The sequence below is a fragment of the Prionailurus viverrinus genome, chromosome E2, assembly GCF_022837055.1.
Source record: "Prionailurus viverrinus isolate Anna chromosome E2, UM_Priviv_1.0, whole genome shotgun sequence".
Lineage (NCBI taxonomy): Eukaryota > Metazoa > Chordata > Mammalia > Carnivora > Felidae > Prionailurus > Prionailurus viverrinus.
Window position 1 is genome coordinate 37,859,464 of NC_062575.1, and position 24,229 is coordinate 37,883,692.

Below are 24,229 nucleotides of genomic sequence, written 5' to 3' on the forward strand. Positions count from 1 at the left end.
GCCAGTAACTGCTGGAGCTAAAGAGCAAGGGCTGGAGATGCAGTAGGCTGGATTTGGAGTGATTGTAGCAGTAGGGGAGCCCTGTGGCTCAACGGGGTGGATTTCTCCAAGCCACTAGCCCACCTGAGCTCTTCACCATTGGTGTCATTCTGGATTGAGCCAGAGAAGGCTCCTGTTAAAAAGAACTTCTATTAACTAATGGACCCATTATCGGCCACCATGCCCAATGAGTAAGTTCTCATCCTGGGGTATGGAAGTGTGTAGTGAGGATCCCAGTAGTGGTGGGAAACATCCTTGTGTTCATGTGACTGAAATGCCCTCAACTGTTCCAGCATTAGGGTCCTACCCTCCTTGGTGTAAACCCTCATCTCATGAAGGCCAGCAGAAAGGCCACCCTTTGCTGGTTTCCTGCCCTGGAATTTCTGGAAGTCCCTGAGGAAGGGCTGCAGGTCATCTGGGGCCCCTTGCCACTTCTGGACTCCGCAGTTGCCCTGTCATAGTGACATCTCTAGTTGCTTCCTCTCCACCTGTACGACTTGGTCCAAATGTGGACAAGGGCTTCCTTTAATTTTTGAAACACAGCTGAAAGCAAACGGAGTCTCCAGAATCTTTTCTGAGGCTTGGAATGGTGATAAAGCCAACGTGAACTCAGGGCTCTCTGTGTGCCAAGACACGTGCATTTGTGCAGGCATTTACTCCCACAGGCCTGTTGAGTGGGGATAAATGGAAATACAAGAGAGGTCAAGGAACATGCTCAGGGCCAGAGTCAGTGTTGACAGAGCCAGGATCTAACCCTGACTGGCTCTGGAACCATGTGTACAAACCTCATGGCTCTGCAACCACTCTGAACACTTAGTGTGCGGCAAAGAAACTGCAGACCAAATTCTAGATTTGGAATCCCTGTGACACACACTCAGAACCCCAGCTTTTCTAGGGTCCCAGAAAAATAGCAGCTGTAGCAACAATAGCCCATATATATTACCTTTGTGGCCCAGGGCCCACGGTTTGCTTTGCAGATGCAAAAAAAAGAATAAGCAATATTCTCTCAAGACAAATTCAAACTTCTATTCTGGGGAGCAAAGAGTATTTTTACTAAGACAAACTAAGCTGTGTTTGCACTGCACCGGGTGTATGGTTTCAGAGGTATGAGAGCTGTGGGTGGAACACTCTGAGTGAACTATGACAAATCCAGACAAAATTTCAACCCAGGCCGCTGACTTCCCACCACAGTCCTTAATGCACAAACCAGCTTCAGTCATTGTGTTTGCTGTTTTGCTTCATTCCTGTGCTTTATTTCATGCAACACTTCTAGATTCCTATTACCTCTGAAGGACAAGATTTTTCAAAACACTCAGACATTTTTATCTTTCCAAGTGCTGGTGTCCTGTTTCCCCCTCCATTCCCCAGATACCACCAAACCCCTCTGAGCACACCTGCTACAGGCTACATCACAGGCTACTTGCCCTATCAGGAGATCAGAGGGTGCAAGAAGAGGAAGGGTGGGTGTTTGTCTCCAGCTGCCTCCCTGTCACACTAGTGTCACTGATGTCCGCAGCCCTGCCTGGACCTTCAAACATAGTCCTGTCATTAAATTCTCTCAATTACCCCGTTCAAGTGCACCTTCTGTTTCCTGCTGACTATACTGATCCACCGTGGATCCCCTTTTAACTTCAATGAACAGACTGGGTATAACTTCTCCATCTTTCAAAGAGCACTGTTGTAGGTGATGGGAGACCTGGGTTTGAATCCCATCCGTCACTGACTTGCTGTGTGACCTTGGGCTAGTACCTCACATCTCTGAGACTCAGCTTGCTCCTCTGCTGAGTGGGTGACTCCAATGAGGTGTTCCTTGAGAAGAGTGAAGGGCTTGTCACTTAAACCAACCACTTAGGAGGCTCACAAGCTGTTGTCTCCCAAACAGATGACAGTCCAGCCCCACCAGCCCCTTTTGAACACCGCGTGGTGAGTGTCAAGGAGACCGCGACCTCAGCAGTTTACACAGTGTGCCAGCATGACGTCTTGGGAGGGTAGGTGGGCTTCCACCTTGATGAGAGAGTGGGAGCAAGAGGCTTGGGGGCAGAGACACTTGGAGACCTTATATGGCATGCTGTTGGATGCTTCTCAGGAAGGGGTTGACCAGGAGCCAAAGCCAGGAGTGGTATATATACCACACAGTGTACTAGGAAATGGATAGTCCACAGAGAGTAGGTGAAGAGAATACCTCTAGAGTGCAGAAGAGCCCACATGGTGTGAGATGAAGTATAGGGTGCAGGAGGCCCACACAGTATGGGCATGGGAACCATATACTAGTGGTGGTAGGGCAATCTGAGTGGTGTGGAATGAGGGAGGTAGTCCCCAGGGTATAGATAGATGCTTTATGAGAGGATGAAGAAGGTCTTCTCTAAGTTTCAGGATAACCAATGTGGTGTTGGGGTGATGACTATAGTACCTCTGGGGTGCAGGATAATCCCATGGTGTTTATGGACAGAGGGCAGGACCAGAAAGTCCAGGGTACAGGATGGCTCACCATGTATGGAGTGAGCCTGTTGGGGTCTCAGTCTGCTGTGTCATGTTTCTGCAGGGGCCGGTTTGGCCAGGTCCACAGGTGCACAGAGAAGTCCACAGGCCTCTCACTGGCAGCTAAGATCATCAAAGTGAAGAGTGCCAAGGACCGGGTGAGGCATCTGCCCTGGACCAGCTGGTGCCTTGGGCCAAGTTCAGGGCTCCTATACTTCCTTATTGGCCCCTTGGCCCTACACTTCCCCACCCCCCTGCATGCTGATCAGGAACCCTGCCACCTTCCCTGCCTCTTTTCCATGAGTCCCACACTCTGCCCAGCACATCACCTCATACCTTGGACAGCAGGGTCCCTCTGGATTTCCAGGCTTCCTTCTTGGACCTCAGGTTTCCTATATGTGGAACGGTGGGTCTGTTGTAAGAACCTGGTTTGGGTGCTGAGTCGGAAACCTGATGTGAGAGTAGGAAATGAGGAAACAGGGTGGGCATGCACCTTGGAAGGGCATGTGTCTTGGGAGGTACAGCTGGCTCATCTTCCTGACCCATTTCTTGGAAACTCCTCTCCCATCCAACTCCACAAGGAGGATGTGAAGAATGAGGTCTACATCATGAACCAGCTCAGCCACGTGAACCTGATCCAGCTCTATGATGCCTTTGAAAGCAAGAACAGCTTCACCCTCGTCATGGAATAGTGAGTGTCTCAGGAGGTGGAGCAGTGGCTTCTCTGTGGGCCCAGACTCAGTGCTGGGGCTTGGAGCCGTGGTTCTAGGCAAAGCTCTCCCTTTCCCCTCCCCTCTCTGGGACATCTAAGGAATATCATCACCTCCAATATGCAGCATGGAGGACAAAGTCATTTGTCATAAACCAGCAGTAAACCTGACTGATCTGTAGATGTATGTTGGTTTAGCGTACACAATTTGTAATAATTTTGATTTAAGCATTAACAATTGGAAATTGGGAAATTTCACATTAAAACCCAGATATCTTGCTTTTCTTACAAATGTGAACAATCTAGTAATGTTGGACCTGCGTTTCAGCTGGAACTGGTGTGCTGGAGCTCCTACTTGCTGACTCTGTAGACAGGGTCACCAGTCTCCCATTTGACACAGTCCCCACCACTCCCAACCACCCCTGAAGCTGAGACCAGGGCTTCAGAGGCCATTTATTTTTGTGTTTGTGTTGCTATTTTCCTTATGGTAGGGTTTGTAATATCATGTCATGTCATGTCTCTACCAAGAGTGAAAAAACAACATTGTAGCCAAACAAGTTTATAATCTTGGCACAGAGTCACCAGAGTGAGCCTGGACCATCAACATTGAAGACAATCCCCAGGATTCCCTTTGGCCCATCAGTTTCTTTTTACCACCTGCACTCTGAGCTGGCAATGGGCCAGAACAAAGATCTCCATGAAAACCCCAGATGGCAGTGGCCCTCCTTAATCCCTCCTTAATCATAACCCTCGGGCTTACGTGGGTTGGCCTCTTTTGAACCTTGGTGATATGAGTGGACAAGTCCTCTGGGAGCCTTGCTCAGACCAGTGCCTACCTCTCTCTTTGCCCTGGCAGTGTGGATGGAGGTGAACTCTTTGACCGGATCACAGAGGAGAAGTACCAGCTGACTGAACTGGATGTGATCTTGTTCACCAAGCAGATCTGCGAGGGTGTGCATTACCTCCATCAGCACTATATCCTGCACTTGGACCTCAAGGTCAGGCTCCACCTGGGCATGTGGTGGGTGGGCCTCCAGGGTTCCTGAGCTTCTGCTGCTTTCTTACCTTAAAGAACTCTATCAACAGACCATCCTGGCTTCCATTCCTGGCTCTCTGCCATTTCCTAGCTCTGGAGTAAATGAGTCATGCTGCCTCTCTGAACCTCAGTTCTTCCACTATAAAATGTGGATAATTGTAACTCTTTAAGTGTTATTTGAAGATTAAATGATACAGTGACCTTCTTTTCTTTAAAAATATCTTTAGAGAGAGGCAAACCAAGAAACAAACCATTAGCGATAGAGAAGAAAATGATGGTTACCAGATGGGAGGTGGGGGATGGGTTAGATGGGGGATAGGGATTAAGGAGGGCACTTGTGATGAGTACCAGGTGTTGTATGGAAGTGCTGAATCACTAAATTGTACACCTGAAATCTTATACTGTATGTTACCTAACTGGAATTTAAATAAAAACTTAAAAACATTTAAGATTAGTTTTAAAAAAATTAAAATAGGAACATATGCTGTGGTCACAAATATAGACAATATAGAAATGTGTAAAATACACAGTAAAAGTTCTTCCCATCCAGTGTCCATGCTAAGAGGTCTTCTCTGTTAGCAGTTTGGCATGATACACAAAAGTGGCATGATATACAAAAGTGATCATGCTATATACATCATGTTTTTAAACTTACCTTTTTTTCAGTTAACAGTACATTATAGACATCTTTTCTCATTCTCTTTAAGGGCCATGTGATATTCCAGTGAGTGAATGTGTTACACTCTCTTTTGTCTACTAGGATCGTCCTAGGAGTGTCATGCCTGGCTGGTAGTAAGCACTTGATACATGGCAGCCATTTCTGTGGTTTCCTACTCTCTGGGCAAGCAGGAGGGTGTTTTTCAACAACTCCTTTCAGGAATTTCAGTGGCTCCCCACAGAAGGTGGGAAGTAGGTTGGCCAGAACTTTGTGGGTGCACATTGCTTCTTCTGACCATCTTTTCTGATTGACACCAGACTGTAAAGTTGGACTTCTTAGAAAAATGGTAGCGATAGTAGGGAATTGACCTCTGGCTTCCCAGATCCCTACAGCTAATTCCAAGCCCTCTGGATTAGCTGCTCTGTGAGGTTGGCAGTTGGGGGAAGCACAGGCTTCAGCTCTGTGGTTCTGGGTCAAAGACCTGCCGTTGGGGCAACCCTGTGTCTCTGCAGCAGGAGTTGATTATTGCAAAGGCCCATTTCCCAGGCAAGAGTAGGGCTTGTGTTGGTTCAGTTCCTTCGTGACCAAAAGATCTTGCCTAAGTTCCTTGATCATATTGATTGATCTTGCATAATCTGATCAGTTGCAAAATGGGGAATAATAGTATCTTCCTCTTAGTGGTGTTGCATGGATTAAAGCATGGAGAAAAAGCCCCAGAGCTGCTGTCCCATACAATAACCATAAGCCCACATGTGGCTATTAAATACTTGGAATGTGGCTAGTGTGACTGAGGAACTGAATTTTAAATTTTATTATTTTTAATTTATTTAAATTTAAAAACTGTCAGTTTAGTTATTGGTAAACTTTTAAGTATATTTGGGATGACTTCACTATGTGAATTTCCTTTTCACCTATAAATTTTATGAAATTTCAATACAATTAATTCATGAAATCTAAATACATCTAAAATATTTCTGATGAAAATTTAGTATCTGAATTGAAATGTGCTATAAATATAAAATACACATTAGATTTCTAAGTCTTAATATGAAAAAAGAATGAAAAATATCTCATTAATATTTTTCATATTGATAACCTATCAAAATGATGAAATATTGGACATATTGCATTAAATAAAATATATTATTGAAGTTGAGTTTTAGAAAATATTTTAAGATGAATGAAAATGAGAACACAACATACTAGAACTAGAACATACTAGGATGCATCTAAATCAGGAGGAAATTTGTAGCTGCAAATATGGATATCATCTCAAATCAATAATTTAACATCCTACCTTAAGAAACTAGAAAAAGAAGGCAAGTTACACTCAAAGCAAGCAGAAGAAAGGAAATACTAAAGATTAGAGCAGAAATGAATGAAACAGAGAATAGATAAACAACAGAGAAGGGATGGGGCAGGGTGAGCTAAATGGGTAAGGGGCATCAAGGAATCTACTCCTGAAATCATTGTTGCACTATATGCTAATTTGGATGTAAATTAAAAAAAGAAAAAAACAACAAAGGAGAAAATCAGGGGCACCTGGGTGGCTCAATCAGTTAAGCATCCAACTCTTGATTTTGGCTCAGGTCCTGATCTCAAGTTAGTGAGGTAGAGCCCAGCATTAGGCTCCATGCTGACAGGGTGGAGCCTGCTTGGGATTCTCTCTCTCCTTCTCTTTCTGCTTCTCCCCTGCTTACATGCTCTCTCTCTCTCTAAATAAGTAAACAAACAAAAACCAATAGAGAAAATCAATGAAACCAAGAGCTGACTCTTTGAAAAGATCAATAAATTGTTAAATCTTTAGCTATATTGGCCAAGACAAAAGGAGAAAATAAATTACTAAAATCAGGATTGAAAGAGGGACATCACTACTAGCTGTAGTGATGAAAACTGTAGAAAGAAAGAAGGATTATAAAGCAATAATGTCAAAAATTGTATGCCAGCAAGTTAGATAAAATGGAACAAATCCTAGGAAGACACAAACTACTGAAAACTGAAAAAAATAGAAAATCTGAATCAACCTGTAACAAGTAAAGAGATGGAATTAATATCAAAAATCACCCACAAAGAAGAGCCTAGGCCCAATTTAATTCTACCAATTTAAAGAAGATCTAATTTATGTGTTTTTCTAAATGTTTATTTGAGAAAGAGAGAGAGAGAGTATAAGCAGGGGAAGGGCAGAGAGGGAGGGAGAAACAGAATCTGAAGCAGGCTCTAGGCTATCAGCACAGAGCCTGACAAGGGGCTTGAAGTCATAGACTGTGAGATCATGACCTGAGCTGAAGTAGGACACTTAACAGACTGAGCCACCCAGGTGTCCCTAAAGAAGATCTAATTTAAAGAAGAATTAATACCAGTTCTTCACAAACTCTTCCAAAAAATAGAAGATAAAGGAACACTTCCTAACTCATTTTATGAGGCCAGTCTCATCTTGAAACCAAACTGGACAAAGATATCACACACACAAAAAAACTATAGACCAATATCCCTTATGAATATATATGCAAAAATCCTCAGTAATATATTAGCAAACTGAATACAACAACATATAAAAAGGATTGTACACATGACAAAGTGGGATTGATTTATCCTAAGAATGCAAGGTTGGCTTAACATATGAAAGTAATCAATGTAATATGCCACATCAATAGAATATAGGACAAAACCGCATGATCATTTCTGTAGAAAAAGACTTAACAAAAACCAGACAACTTTTCATGATGAAAACACGGAATGAACTAGGTATAGAAGGGAACTTTCTCAGCTTGATAAAGGCCATCTATGGAAAACCCACAGCTAATATTATACTTAATGGTAAAAGGTTGAATGCTTCCCCCTTAAGATCAGGTAGAAGACAAGGATGTCTGTTCTTGCTGCTGCTATTAAACATTGTACTTGAGGTTCTTACCAGGACAATTAGGCAAGAAAAGAGGTAGAAAGCATCCCGATTGGAAAGGCAGAAGCAAAACTGTCTCTATTCACAGATGACATGATCTTGTGTATAGAAAATCCTAAGAAGGGTAGAGGGAAACTATTAGAACAAATACACAGGTTCAGCAAAGTTAAAGGATATAAGACAAATGTATAAATATCAATTGTATTTCTATATACTAGCAATCAATAATCTGTAAATAAAATTAAGAAAAAGATTCCATTTACAATACAGTAGTCCTCCCCTTATCCCTGGTTTCATTTCCCATGGTTTCAGCCACCTATGGTTGACCACAGTTCAGAAGCAGATGATCCTCCTTCTGACATACAGTTAGAAGGTCAATAGCTGCCTAACACTGCATCATAATGCCTATGTCATTCACCTCACTTCTTGTCATCACATAGGCATTTTATCGTCTCACTTCATTCCAAGAAGAAGGCTGAGTATAGTGCAATAAGATAGTTTGAGGGGGGGCACATTCACATAATTTTTATTAGCAGTACATTTTTATTTATTTTTTATTTTTTTAATTAAAAATTTTTAAATGTTTATTTATTTTTGACAGAGAGAGAGAGACAGAGCATGAGCGGGGGAGGGGCAGAGAGAGAGGGAGACCCAGAATCTGAAGCAGGCTCCAGGCTCTGAGCTGTCAGCACAGAGTCCAACGTGGGGCTCGAACTCACAGACTGCGAGATCATGACCTGAGCCGAAGTCAGACGCTCAACTGACTGAGCCACCCAGGCACCCCAGTAGTATTTTTATAATTGTTCTGTTTTATTATTAGTTGTTTTTATCTTACTGTGCCTAATTTATAAGTTAAGTTTTATCATAGATATGTATATATAGGAAGGAACATAGCATATATAAGGTTTGGTACTATCTGTGGTCTCAGGCATCCATGGGGGGTCTTAGAATGTATCCTCCATGAATAAGAGGGACTACTGTAATATATAATCAAATAAAATAGGAATAAATTTAACAGGTGAAGTGCAATATTTATTTTCTTAAAACCACAGAACATTATTAAAAGAATTTAAAGAAGACCTAATAAATGAAAGACATCCCATAGTCATGGGTTGAAAGACAATATTGTGAAGATGACAATACTCTCCAAATTGATCTATAGATTGAACACAATCTCTGTCAAAATTGCAGCTGGCTTCTTTGCAGAAATCAATGAACTGATCCTAAAACTGAGATGGAAATTCAAGGAATGCAGAATAGCAAAAACAATCTTGAAAAAGAAAAGCAAGCTGGAGGATACACATTTCCCAATTTCAAAATTTACAGCTAAGCTACAGAAATCAAAACAATGAGTTATGTGTATAAAGATGAATAGATAACCCAATGGCATACAACTGAGAGTTCAAAACCAAACCTTTATATATTTGGTCAATTGATTTTTTGATAACTGTGTCATGACAATTCAATGGGGAAAGAATAATCTTTTCAACAGATGGTGCTACGATCCCATGCTTGGTATCCATATGCAAAAGAATACACTCATATTGTAAACAAAAACTAACTCAAAATAGATTGTAGACTTAAATGTAAGACCTAAACTTATAAAATTCTTAGAAGAACACCTAAGAGTAAATCTTTGTGACCTCAGATTATTAGGTGATGATTTCTTAGATATGACTCAAAAGAAAAAGCTAGAAAAGAAAGATAAATTAGACTTTATCAAAATTAAAAACCTTTATGCTCCAAATGATATCATGAAAGTGAAATGACAGCCCACACAATGAGAGAAATATTTCCAAACAATAGATTTGATAAGGGACTTATATCTATAATATATAAAGAACTCTTACACACCAATAATTAAAAGACAAATTAAAATGGGCACAAGATTTGAACAGACATTTATCCAATAAAGATATGCAAATGGGCAATAAGCACATGAAAAGTTCTCAACATCATCAGTCACTAGAGAAACACAAATCAAAATTGCAGTGAGATACTATGTTATATTCATTAGACCAGCTAAAATAAAAAAAAAAAAGTGACAGACAATAAGAAGTGTTGGCTATGATGTGGAGAAATTAGAACTCTCATACATTGCTGGTAAGATTGTAAAATTGTGCATCCACTTTAGAAAATGTTTCGGCAGTTTTTAAAATGTTAAATGTAGCATCACCATATGATCTAGTCATTTTAACTCTAGGTATGTATTCAAGAGAACTGAAAACATAAGTTGACACCAAAACTTGTACATAAGTGTTCTTAGCAGCATTATGCATTATAGTTCCAAAGTGAAAACAGCTTGAATATTCACTAACAGATGAATAGATACACAAATATGGTACATCCATACAATGGAATATTATTCAGCTATGAAAAAGAATGAGGTACTGATACATACTACAACATGGATGAACCTTGAGGACATTATGCTGAGTGAAAGAAGACAGATGTAAAAGGCCAGCATTTGTATGGTCATTTATATGAAATGTCCAGAATAGGCAAAGCCACAGAGACAGAAAACATGTTAGTTCTTGCCAAGATTTAGGGGTGAGGGAGATGGAGAGTGACTGCAGATGGGTATGAGGTTGTTTTTTTTTTTTGATGTGATAAAAATATTCTAAAGTTGGATAGTAAGGATTATTACATAACTCTGTGAATGTACTAAAACCCAGGGAATTTTACACTTTAAAAATGGTGAATTTTATATCATCATTATTATTTATATTTATTATTTATACTCCAATAATGCTGCTATAAATATTAAGTTCACTTATTTAATTTTAATTTTTTAATGTGGCTGCTGGAAAAATTTTAAATTATGTATGTAGCTCACATTATATTTCTATCGGACAGTGTTTTTCCAGACCTCACGAAGAAGACATGGAGACTTTAAATCTCCTGCTCCTGAGGCATTCATTGCCTAATTCCATTGCACCAATAAAATCTTCTGTTGAGAGAAATAGTACCTGACATTTGCTTTGGAATCTGTACAGTGTTTTCATGCATATTATGTGGTTCAATCCTCATACCTTCCCAGGAGGAAAGCAGGAAGTGGTTATTATTCCCATTTTATTGATGGAGACACTGAGGTTTCAGGAATGGGAATGGACTCACCTAAAGCCACAGACCCAGATAAAAGACCCCTTGGCCTCAGGCACTGGGCCTTGGGTCTCCAGGGCATTTCTACTGTACACCCTATATGTGTACACCACCCTACCCGTATCCAAATTTGTTTTGCATAAGCAGCAAGCATCGTTCCAGGCCTCAGAGCTGATCTGAAGGACTTAAGAGGAGAAGCATCCCAAGACCACCATCTCTACCCTGTGGGTCACAGCTGTCACCATAACATGGCAGACTGACTGACATTGAGGAGCTCTGATCTCCTTGACTGGAATTCTGAAGCTTTGGTTCCCACCCCTGAGATTCTGATGTAATTGGTCGGGGTTGGGGCCTGGACACTGGGACTTTTGAGGGATCCTCTGATAATTATAATGTGCAGCTAGGCTTTGAAACCATGACCCTGATCCAACAGTCTCAACACAAGCAGCTTGTGGGTCAAGTCTGCACCACAGAAGTGTTCTGTTTGACACCTGCACTTGGGTATATGTTTAAATTTGAGTTGCCAGTATTTAAAAGCATGGATTTTTCACATAAAAATATGTATTCTGGCTTCTCTTGAGGACTGGGGAAGTTTGGCAACTGGGCCTGCGTTCCTTCATTGTGACTGGTGGCTGGAGCTGCTTTTCACAGGGCAGGAGGCCACCAGTTCTCCACAGTCTACACAGTTCTTTAGCGTCTCACACCAGCCCACTTTGTTTTCATGATCTATATATCCCTGTAGGGCTGCCCTAGGCCATTTATTGTCTTGGAGGCTGGGAAACTGAGGTCTGTTGACATAAGCATGGGAGTTGACACCTTCTTAGCTGTTGGCTGAGCTAAGCAGACATCTGTTTCTTTTCCAGCCAGAGAACATACTGTGTGTCAATCAGACAGGACATCAAATTAAGATCATTGACTTTGGGCTGGCCAGAAGGTAAGGGGGTTGTGGTTTGACACTTTGACAGAACTCCTTGGGAACTGCTTGTGGCTCTCTTGGATGTGGTTACAGTTCAGATAATTTTTGAGTTTTGGGACTGACACAGAAAACTTTTTCACTGAGAGGCTGGTGGCCTTCAGTTGTACAGATAGGCCTTGTTACTACCCCAGGGGTGGCTTCATGCAGACTTTGCATGACTCTGCTTCTCCTTAAAAGGCTGTGGGATTGATTATACTTCAAACCCCAGTGTGAGCAGAGAGGGTGGGACGGTTCAAGGAGTGCCACTGGGTGGGTGTCCTCAGATCAGTTCTATTCATCCCCCAGGCCTGGGGCCAAGGTGTGCTGAGCTATGTGAGGGATCTAGCACCTTCCCTGTCAGGAAGTGAGTGGTTTAAATAGGAAGGTGCATATGTAACAGTGTAGGGTGATGTTGGGGTATGTGGTTTGGGGCCACTCAAGACTGGTTAAATCTTGGTAAAGTGATGATAACATGAAATACTTGCTGACACGGGCAGTTAGGAAGGTTAAATGAAATAATACACAGAGAGTGCAGACCCATCCTATGAAGGTGGTTAGGTTCTCAAGTTTGAGTACATAAACATCATATATAATTTAAAAAATATCTTGAAGTCCCTTAAAATGCCCAAAGCCTGGTGAAGGACAGTATGTCCATAGTTTTACAAACCTGTCCAGACCAATGTATGATGAATGCCGTGCCTCTGCAGGGTTCTGCTCCCTGGCACGCACACCTAATGGTGCAGGTTTTTAGCAATGGTAGTAACAGACCCTTCATATTGGGGAGGGAATGTCCCCCAAACCTTCAAGTATCCATAGTCTACAAACATGGCAACAGTTGTATGCCCATCCTCCAAGACTCCTCCAGAATTCTATTTCCACCAAGAATGACATTTCTCTGGGAATCACATATTTTCTAGGTAGGTCTTCACACCACAGCTGAATTTTCTTTAAATTTAAACTCTTTAAACTTTCTCTCACCCTGATGGTCATTTTCCACAAAGAAGTTGTTTTTGCCATTTTATAGGCCTAATGGTATCTTCTGCTCCATCCACAAGGGGAAGAAAGCAAAACCTTGTCCCAGTGGAGACAGCCACTTGCCTGAGCTCAGCCTCTGATGTCCAGACCTGCCTCCCACAAGTAGCATTCAAAACCATAGTGGCAATCTTCCTGGGTCAAGTGGTAAATTTACCTCTTTGCAGGGGTCAAAGATGCATTTTCAGTGCCCCCATGATGGATGGGAGGCCACAGATAATGTCATGAGAGTAACAGCAGAGGGAAGTTCATATCATCCTACTGTACCAAATGTACAGTACTGCTTTTCATGAACAGTGCCAAATCCCCCAACCCAAATGCTTCAAAATCACATTCAATTCATAATGTAAATAATTGTTTAATATTTTTGCAAATAATGTCTTATAAAGTTGGGATGCATCCTATACACACTTGTGTGTCTTATACACTAGAGCAATGTCTCTGAATCTATTTTTTATTATCACTGCCTGGCTTCCAAAGAGACTTTTTAGACATTTCTCTCCTAATCGCCAGGCCCCTCCTCATGAAATTTAATGCTACAATTGTCCTTTGTATCTTTTTATGTTCTGTGGCCCTTTGGAAAGCCAGACACCATTGTAATAGCTAAGACTTTTTGCCCTTCCAAGAATCGGTGTTCACCCCCTTCAGGTAATATTGTCTTCATCAGGAATGTACACCCTCCCAGATGTGTATGTAGTATCCTCACAAATGCCAGATGTCCAATTGCCAAATGAGTATTTACAGTGACAAACTGTGAATTCAGAGCAAAAATTAACCAGCTGAGGCTCCTGTGTTCTGGGAAGTCTTCTCTGAGCAGCTAAAAAGGAGCGATGGACAAGGTGTTGTTATCTGTGGGCGGTAGGATACTGGTAAATGTTTAACAATCAGTTGTAGGGGCGGGCGGGATGGGGATGGGGTTTGATTTGTAACCTTTGCTAATTTTGGCTGACTTCAAACTACTGACATGACATCACTGAATACAGAGTTGGGAGGAGATGTACACAATTGACTCTCATGCACCCATGAGAAGTGGCTCCAGCACAACACTGCTGGGGGTGAGGGTGAGGGTGGTGGGGGGGATGGGAGGGTGAGGGGCTGGGGTGGTGTCAGTATAGGATGTACACTGCACATGTGCAGGCTTTCTCAGGGAAGGTAGGAGCTGGGGTGGGGATGGGGGAGGGAGATACAGTGAAGATGAGGGCATTAATAGGGAGTCCTGAATGTCATGGCTAAGAAGCTGGAACATTATACTATAGGCCACTGAGTGTTGCCTGCTGGAGAGGTGAAAAAGGCTGTAGGTCAACTCACCAAACATCAGTTAGTCAAAATCTGAGTCATCCATCCCAAACTGTCTGATAAATTCATTAACATAGTCAAAGGCATTGATGACAATAATTTTTGCTGATGAACCAGAGGCAGAGAGCAAGTTCAAGAAAATAAACATGCAGAGCCACATTTAAGAGAAGGCCACCCACATAAAACTGCTGGGCACTGGGGAAGTGCAGGTGTCTGGAACACGTGGTACTCAGGAAACCACACTCAGCAGAGCTGTGCTGACAGAGTCACAGGCTCTGGCTGTAGGCAAAAGGAAAACATCAAAAACATCCTCAACAGTCCAGCAAACTGGCCATTGGGCGAAAGGATCATTTGGCAAATTGGGTTTTGCCAAATTGGCCTGCTTCCTCGGAAGCAGGAACAATCTGTGAGGGAATGTGCAGGTTGAGCATATTTTATATGTCACAGGAATTAAATGTTTATAAAGAGGGAGGAAAAGCCAATTTTTTCCTGTAATACAAACCATAGAAAGTAAAGTTGTATTTCTGGGTGGAGCTATTAGAAGGTACTGAGATTGTCAGTGGGGTTATGGTCATGTCAGAGGCTGTGACATCCAGCAAGAGGGACCAACATTACCCCAGGTTGGGCAGTGAGAGCCATCAGTGGGTCTTAAGTAGGTTCATGTCAAGGGTCAAGGATAGGGACAGGATGGGAAGTTTACTCTTGGTCTCCAGAATGTTGCTCCAGTGCTCAGATTGGAATCCAAGCCTATTTCATCAGATCTTTTGGCAGGGAAAGAAGATGCCCACCCCAAACCTTGTGACACTACAACCTCATAGGTGACCCTATGGTCACAGAGGGCCTTATGCTAGGAATTTGGAGAGGGGGTCTTGGTGGATATTTTGACATTTAGGCTTAGTTACTGCCACAGTACTGCTGTTTAACAAATGATTCAAAACTGCAGAGGCTTAAAACAATCATTTATTCTCAACCACACTGGTGTGAATCACCAGTGGTGGGGGGTGGTACATGATATTCTGGACCTAACTCACAGCAGCTCATGACAAGGAACCTGTAAACAGTTGTCAAAACACACCATTAATTAAAAAGTCCTCTGTCTCTGAATTTGACCACTTTTGGTACCATACCTAAGTGGAACTATATAGTATTTGGTTTTTTTGCAAATGACTTCTTTCACTTAGCATAATGTCCTGGAGGTTCACCCATTTGTAGCATGTGTCAGAATAGCCTTATATTTTAAGACTGAATAATATTCCACTATATTATTACCTACCACATTATTATTATGTATTTTTATCTACCATATTTTACTTATGCAGTCATCCATTGATAGACACTTACTTGGGTTACTTCCTCCATTTGGCTATTGTGAATAATGCTGCTATGAACACAGGTATATAAATATCTCCTCATGATTCTGCTTTCAATTTTTTTGGATATATACCCAGAAGCGAGATTGCTGGATCATATGGTAGTTCTACTTTTAATTTTTTGAGGAACTGCCATACTGTTCTCCATAGCAACTGCACTATTTTACATTCCCACCAGCAAGGGTTCTAACTTCCCCACACCCTAGCCAACTCTTGCTATTTTCTGATCTTTTGTTTGTTTGGTTGTTTTATAGTAGCAATGATGTGCAGTGGTGTCTCATTGTGGTTTTGATTTGCATTTTCCTGATGATTTGTGATATTGAACATATTTGCTTTTTCTAATTCTTACTGTCATCTCTCCAACAATAATGGTCACACTACCAGAGCGGACCTCCACAGAGAGCTGCTATCCAATTTGTTTGTGTTTGCTCATGTGGTTGCATGCCAAATAAGATACACTGATCTTCTCTCCTTTTGACATTGTAACTGCTAGGAGGAAGAGGACTATGGTTTTCTGATTCTCCCTAGTGACTTAGGAAAGTCTAAAGTTGGGGCCTGGGAGTATGATGATTATCCAGAAAACCACACGTGGTGGGATGTGAGGTCCAGACAACATGGCAGACAGGAAGGGTTGGGAATGTCTAGCTCTGACCAGGAATTAGTCCCAGGAATTCTCTCAGGGCTCACTCCCATGGTCCTCTGCATCCTGTTGTCCCCAGGTACAAGCCTCGGGAGAAGCTTAAGGTGAACTTCGGCACTCCAGAGTTCCTGGCCCCAGAAGTCGTCAACTATGAATTTGTGTCCTTCCCTACAGACATGTGGAGTGTGGGGGTCATTACCTACATGCTGTGAGTGCCCAGGAGCCTGGCTCCTAGTGAGAATAGGGGCCATCTGTTTTAGTTTGGGATCCTTAGAAGCAGAGAAAATTTGAGTGTGGAGTCATTTATTTGAGAGCTGTTCCCAGGAAATGCCAACAGAGGACTAAGGGAGTGAGATGGGAGAAGACACCAGTAAAGCATGTGTTACTGAGTACTTACCACTGTAGGCAACTGGAGTTGAATACTGTCGGGGAAGTCTGGGATCCATCGTGGAACAGCCCCTCACAGTTATTCTGAGGGGGGGGGATGTAAGGGTGTTTATACACCAACTCTTACCAGTTATTGCTTGTGAGCTGGTCCTTGAGAGCATTGGTTCCTTGAAACTTCTGGGTGGATAAAGCAGCTCCCACCAGAGAAGAAGCTCTCCAGCAAGGAAATGCATGTGCTATAGTACAAGTGGGGCTGGAGTGCACCAGAGCGGTAAGGAGAGGAGATGGACAGGGCAGAACACTGATATATCATCTAACTTGTCCCTCCTGTCCTGTGCTTCCTGTTATCTATGGACTGAGGAAGCAGAGTTAGCATGGACTGAGAGGAGATATGTACACAGACTAAGCATCCTTGTCTCTCTGTGAATTCCCTTGGTTATCTCCTCTGAGGTCCAATCAAGTCATGCTTTGCTCCCAGATTTGTCATTATGGCATAATTGCTACCTTGTGTCCCCACACTTTGTATGTGTGTACCTCACCAGGTGGGGGAAGTCTGAGGCCCGAGGCCAGCCAGAGTGTCCTATCTCTCTACCCTCACTCTAGAGGGACCTAATGAAGCCAGTTTTCCTTTGCCCCTGAGGCCTGGAGTAATATTTAAATGAGCCAGGCTGTATCAGAGACATATTAGGATACTTTTAAATTAAGTTAACATGTATTTCATAAATGGACATATTGGATTGGGTCTCAATTTATTCTTAGACTTTAGGCTAAGGGGAAAATAGGTAAGCATGACGGAGGATTTATTCAAACACTCTTCATGCCTCTAAATTTTTAGTCCTGCCACTTCCTCCCCTAATAGAACACACTGGACTATCTCCTGTTGAGAAGTAATAGGGGTACTTTTCTTTTGAATTCTGGTTAGAGCTGCTTGTACCTTGTAAGACCTCTATCCCGTCATTGCATTTTGGCAGATATGGCTTCTACATACTGACAGTCCTTTTTCTCCTCTGTAGACTCAGTGGTTTATCCCCATTTCTAGGGGAAACAGATGCAGAGACCATGAATTTCATTGTGAACTGTAGCTGGGAGTTTGACGCTGACACCTTTGAAGGGCTGTCAGAAGAGGCCAAGGACTTTGTTTCCCGCCTGCTGGTCAAAGAGAAGAGGTACTGTTAATTGCTTGTCATTCAGAAACCATTCTGATGGTGACCATCCATCTGGGTGCTGTGAAGATCAGGCTGGTGCTGTGCTTTCTCTGGACCAGTTCTGTCCAAGATTTCTTAGTCTGCTATGGCTTTGGAACAAAAAAGGTAACAGGGAAAGAGATGAAGGAAATAAAAAAAATAAACAACAGGAGCATAAAATCTAGATAGAGTTTTAGAAAGGACCACATATATAAATTAGTCCTTGGTAAGTTATCAAGTAATCACTTTAATAGATTAATGTTGAAAAAAGGTTGAGATATGCAGATGTTATTCCCCAGAATAAGAGCCAGAAAACCTCATTTGTTGATAATGAAGACCTACTTAGTTTTCAGCAGGCATATCAAAGTCATGGGTTGAACCATGGAGTTTTCTGATACTCAGAGACTCAGACATAAAGAAATAATGGCAAATGACCCAGGGTGAGGCCCAAGAGTCTGAGCTCTGAGACAGCCCATAGTTCCCTGGCCTTTACTATTTTGTTCTTCTGATTGTGAAAAGTTATGAGTGGTAAAATATTTCTAATTCAAATGAACAAAAAGGACATCATTCTCTGGAAGGAGAGACAAGCTTCTTTCAAGAGTTATGCTCTTTTTCTTCTTAAGAGCAATTGCAGGCCCACCTGGCCTTCCTACTTCCTGCCTCAATTTCCCAGCTCTTTCTGGAGGAGGTGATTAATCACTGTGATACATTCCCTCTGTAGAAAGCAGGGAACATTTTTGTTGATGACTTTCTTTTACTTTTAAGGAAGGGAATTTTAGACATAAGGAGTTCCTTTTTAGTTTGTGGCATGAATCTGCTTGAATGATTAATCGATTCACTGATTAACACTTCCTACCCAGCTGAACCAATTTCTGGAAAACCAGAAAAGGCAACCCTAACTAAAAGTTTCAACCTCTGTTTGATTTCACAGTTGCAGAATGAGTGCCACGCAGTGCCTGAAACATGAGTGGTTGAATAATTTGCCTGCCAAAGCTTCAAAATCCAAAGTTTGTCTCAAATCCCAATTATTACTGCAGAAATACATGGCTCAGAGGAAATGGAAGGTATCTGTTTTGTTTGTTTTTTTAAGGTAGCATTTGTCTTTTTAATGTGTCCTTTGAAAGAAATGTTGCTAAGTTTTAACTTACATTTTCATTCTAAATAGATTATTTGGGAGGGAAAAAAAAAGTCTCTTATATCAAAACCTGTGATCTTGATTAAAGAATGCCACAGACCAAAACCAACTGGTATAAAGGTGGCATTTAGTTCATACTTATATGGACAATTGAAAGGACAGAATAAAGTTTGAGCATATGTTCTCAGTAACAGTAGTAGGGAAGTGCTTGGAACTTACTGCCTGAAGCTTGAGATGTGACTCCTCCACATTTCAGAAAGAGGGGCTGGGAAAGCCCTATTAGGTTTTAAAAGCTTCATAATTTTGTTTACAACAGAACCCTTTGGTATCATGGATATAAAAAGAAAAATTGCCTTCCAGGAAAAGTGGCTTTCCAACATTTTGTTATCAACTCAGATCCTCACTAAAAAACAAAAATAAAAGCCTTTACCTAGAGAGCCAGTATATAAAAATATGTATACATACATACACATATGAAACAAAAACATCCCAGCCTTTGCTAAACAGAGTGAAATACACTCTGATATTTTCTGTTCTATGGTATTTGGTTTCATTAAAAAAAGTGCTGGTCATAAACCACCAATTTGACTTCATGACCCACTGGTGGATTTTTTTTTTAAATATATTAAATTTATTGTCAAATTGATTTCCATACAACACCCAGTGCTCATCCCAAAAGATGTCCTCTTCAATGCCCATCACCTCCCCTCCCCTCCCTCCCACCCCCTATCAACCCTCAGTTTGTTCTCAGTTTTTAAGTGTCTCTTATGCTTTGGCTCTCTCCCACTCTAACCTCTTTTTTTTTTTTTTTTCCTTCCCCTCCCCCACGGGTTTCTGTTAAGTTTCTCAGGATCCACATAAGAGTGAAAACATATGGTATCTGTCTTTCTCTGTATGGCTTATTTCACTTAGCATCACACTCTCCAGTTCACTGGTGGATTTTGAATCACAATTTGAAAAGTCCCATTCCAGTGGGCTCCATTTTTCACAAGAAGAGGGTATATTTTCTCACTTCATAACTTGCTCCCAAATGCTCCAGAGTCATGGGGCTGTTCTACTGGAATTTTGCCACAAACTTGTTTTCCCCATTAGATTCTCAGTTTTGAACAAACCCAAGTGGCTAAACTTGCTTAAGTCCTTTTATTTCTTCTTAAAACAATTGGTCTAAAAATATACTTTTTATCCTTTTTTCCCCCTCTCTAACACCAAGAAACATTTCTACGTGGTGACTGCTGCCAACAGGCTAAGGAAATTTCCAACTTGTCCCTAATTCTCAACTCGGCTGCTCCCATGGGCCCAGAAGTTATGGACTGGTGGTGAAGTGATGACTCAAGATTTTTAATAATCCAGTCTTGTAATGATACTGATTTCATCTTTTTTGTAAAGAAAGGTTATGGCTGTTGCCTTCCTTGTGGGTGAAAAGTGGCTGTAAGGAAAGTGACCCGACCTTTTTTTTTCTGCCTTGTAAGATCATACTAAGTTGAAATGCTGTGTTTACTTCTCAAGTACACCTACTTTTGGTGATAAGTATAGGCATGCTTTAGGTAGGTAGGAAAGCTTCTACTTTGTATATGTCAAATTTAAAGTCTAAGCTTACTCTGATTAGAGAACTCAGTAGACTGTTACACAGGGGTATGTTATGCAGCGTTATCTCCTCCAGTACAAAGAATTCCTAGAATTTTGATTTGCTCAAGTGTGAGCTGACATTTTATTGTACTACCCTGTTCTTGTGGAAAGCAATGTAGATTTAGGGGTAGTGATCCTCAAATTTGTTTTAACTTGTGCTCCGTTTTGGGAAACAAACCATGCATCCTTTAATATTCTTTGAAACTTCAAAATACACCATATCACCTGTCATGGCTAAATCAGAACAATGATCATTTTGAATGTGCTTTTTAAATCCATACACATCTCCACCCTCTCCTAAGTGGTCCTATTCTGGCACTGGTAGTCTCACTTCTGACCTCCCTTCCTCAGATTTATGGTCTAGGAAGTCTGGATACTGATATGCAATATGTAAAAGAGATATAAGAGTGTAAAATGATTTTCAGTCTTCTGAGAGAAACACAGAATGATACATCATGAGACAATAAACTGCTGTTCTACTGCTTTATGGATATACCACTTTTAATGTTGTCATTTAACTAACTTACAAAATGATTAACAAGAAGTACTTTATTATTTGAAAGTAAAGAATGCTTTTAATTTCCTCGCTTATAACCTGATTTTTGTGCTATTCCCATGAACTTCTCAAGTCAGAAGTTTTCTGTTTTTTTTTTTTTTTTTAAGTTTATGTATTTATTTTGAGAGAGAGAGAGAGAGAGTGTGTGCTTGGAGGGGCAGAAAGAGAGCGAGAGAATCCCAAGCAGGCTCCATGCCACCAGCACAGAGCCCTACGCAGGGCTTGAACTCATGAACCGTGAGATCATGATTTGAGTCAAACCAAGAGTCAGATGTGCAAATGACTGAGCCATCCAAGTGCCCCTCGGGTCAGCAGTTTTAATAGGAGTAGTTACTTTTATTTATTTATTTTTATTTTTAATTTTTGAAAGAGAGAGAGCACAAGCACAGGAGAGGGGCAGAGGGAGGGATGGAAGGAATCTCAGGCAGGCTCCATGCTCAGTGTGGAGCCTGATGCGGGGCTCAATCCCGTGACCCTATGATCATGACCTGAGCCGAAATCAAGAGTTGTAGGCTCAACTGACTGAGCCACTCAAGAGCCCCAGGAGTACTTACTTTAATTTTTAATTAGCCATTCAACAGTTTCATAGGCTTTCAGGATTTTTGTCCAAATGAAGAACCCCCTTTACCAGTTTTTGGCAGAGGAAACGGGTGTGGGGAGGGAGGCAGAAAGAGGTGAGGTGAAACCTGCTGCTGCAGTTCTCAAATTGTAACTTTCCTTGGAAGGCTAACTCTTGTCAGGAACTAAGATTTTCAGTACCAGCATATCTAGGCCTGCCAAGCTGGCCTAGTGAATGAACATCAGAAGAGATGGCTGCTGGAAACCTCCCTTTTGTAGGAGAATACAGTGATTTGGTAAAATACCTTATTTTAAATCAAGAGTTATTCTGTGGAAAGGTTTTATGAGGGCAGCCTCCAGAAGGAGCCACAGAGGTTATCTTACAGTTCTGTCAGGTACGGTGAGTCTTACCTTCTTTGGGACTTCAGACTCTTGGTGGTATGAATCTTCTTCCCAGATAAATGTAGTTACCTTGATCTAGAGTAGCACTGTCAGAAATATATGAGCCATATACATAATTTTAAAATTTTGAATAGCTCCTCCAAAAAAACCTGGTGAAATTAATTTTAATAATTTAACACAGTAAGTCAAAAATATTATTTCAATTTATAATCAACATAAAAAACTATTAATGAGGTATTTTCTATTCTTTTTCTCACACAGAATCCCCAAAATCTGGAGTGTATTTTACACTTAAAATACATTTCAATTCAGATACTAGATTTTCATCAGATATGCTTAGTTTGGATTTAGATTTCATGAAACTTACTGTGGAAAAATATAATCAGATACTCAAGTTGTTCAAAACACCTTAAATGTTTTCTAGTAGATATCCACTTTTACATTTAATTTAAATTAAATAAAGATAGAAATTCAGTCCTATAGTTGCATTAGCCATATTTTAAGTGCTTAATAGCCACATGTTGTTGTTAGTGGCTTCTATATCGGATGGGGTAGATATAGAATCCTTTACCTGTCAAATTTTAATTTTTTCTCCCTGTATGCTGTTATTCTTTACCTAGAGTCTCCTTCAGGGCTTTGTTTAGGTGAAGCCCACACAAATGTAAGTTGAGGTGATTTTAGCCTACCTTATCTGAAATTTGAGGGAGCTTTTAAAGCTTTAATTTTTTGGATATTTTTGGTCCTCTATTTTGCTGATATGTACTTAGCTCAAAAAATTTTTAGATTGCAACTGTGCTGCTATGGACTATTTCTAATGGACTTTCCATTTGAATGAATAAAGAGTGATTGGAAACTGCTGGGCAGAGAAACTGTAAAAAATAGGACCCACTTTTATAACTGTCAGGTTGGTGTGCTTGTGGGGTAAAAGGCATTCTTCCATTTTTGATGGATATGTATCCATTGTGGTCATGCCCACACTTTCACTCAGCAATTTCATTTCTAGAACACTTGAACAGAGATCTATGCAAAACGTTAACTGTAGCACTATTGCTAATGGCTGAATGAAAATAATCTCATTTGCCTATCAGTATGGATTTAGTTAAATAAATTTTGCCACATCCATATAGGGAAATAACTTGTAGCTGTTAAACATAGATCTAGATGTACTGACAGCCATCTTTCCATTACAGGAAAATTATTATATATATATGTATATATATATATATATATATACACACACACACACACACATATATATACATATATATGTATATATATGTATATATATATATATGTATATATATATGGCATCATCCTATTTGTAGAGAGACATATGCTTATACATGCATTAAATTTTTTTAAATGTTCATTTATTTTTGAGAGAGAGAAAGTGTAAGTGGGGGAGAGGCAGAGAGAGAGGGAGACACAGAATCTGAAGCAGGCTCCAGGCTCCAAGCTGTAAGCACAGAGTCCAACTCAGGGCTGAATTGCAAAATCATGACCCAAACCTAAGTCAGACGCTTAACTGAGCCACTCAGGTGCCTCTAAAATTTTCTAGGGGGAATTCCACTTTTCACTTCACAACTTTCTGAATAATTTGAATTTTTATTTTTACAATGAGCATGTATTGCTTTTATAATTAAAAATTAGCAATGCAATGTCAAGTGTGGACCTTGCTTTGACACTGATTTGAGCAAACAATAAAAGATATTTCTGAGACATCCAGAGAAATAAAATTCTAAATTGCATATTTAATAATACATAGAATTTCTAATTTCTATTAATTTTGTGAGGTATGATAATGGTAATGTGGCTATAATGTAGGTTAAATGACTTCAGGAAAAAAGTGGATACAGTTAAGTAAGTGTAGTAAAATCTTTGTTAACAATTGGGTCTGAGTGATCTATATGGAGTTTCATTATACTGTTCTCTTTATTCTATACATTCGAAAATTTTCATTATACTATTCTCTTTACTATTCTATACATTTGATATAAAGTTTTTTTTTTAATTTTTTTTTCAACGTTTTTTATTTATTTTTGGGACAGAGACAGCGCATGAACGGGGGAGGGGCAGAGAGGGAGACACAGAATCAGAAACAGGCTCCAGGCTCTGAGCCATCAGCCCAGAGCCCACGCGGGGCTTGAACTCACGGACCGCGAGATTG

The 24,229-nt window shown here is 40.8% G+C and overlaps 1 protein-coding gene across 3 annotated transcripts in view; it reads left to right on the forward strand.

Moving 5' to 3' along the window:
- MYLK3 (myosin light chain kinase 3) overlaps positions 1-21,010 on the forward strand; it is a 33,199-nt gene extending 12,189 nt beyond the window's left edge. The window contains exons 5-13 of one of the 3 annotated variants that reach the window (XM_047837220.1): positions 1,922-2,027; positions 2,582-2,675; positions 3,099-3,208; positions 4,083-4,224; positions 11,785-11,855; positions 16,294-16,422; positions 17,615-17,767; positions 18,717-18,849; positions 20,131-21,010. In XM_047837220.1, the coding sequence (XP_047693176.1) occupies positions 1,922-2,027; positions 2,582-2,675; positions 3,099-3,208; positions 4,083-4,224; positions 11,785-11,855; positions 16,294-16,422; positions 17,615-17,767; positions 18,717-18,849; positions 20,131-20,190 (998 nt within the window). In that variant the 3' untranslated portion in view covers positions 20,191-21,010. Of the gene's footprint in view, positions 1-1,921; positions 2,028-2,581; positions 3,209-4,082; positions 4,225-11,784; positions 11,856-16,293; positions 16,423-17,614; positions 17,768-18,716; positions 18,850-20,130 lie in introns of those variants that run through there. The other 2 variants (XM_047837219.1, XR_007147551.1) reach the window with 2 other exon arrangements.
- Positions 21,011-24,229: the final 3,219 nt, after the last annotated feature.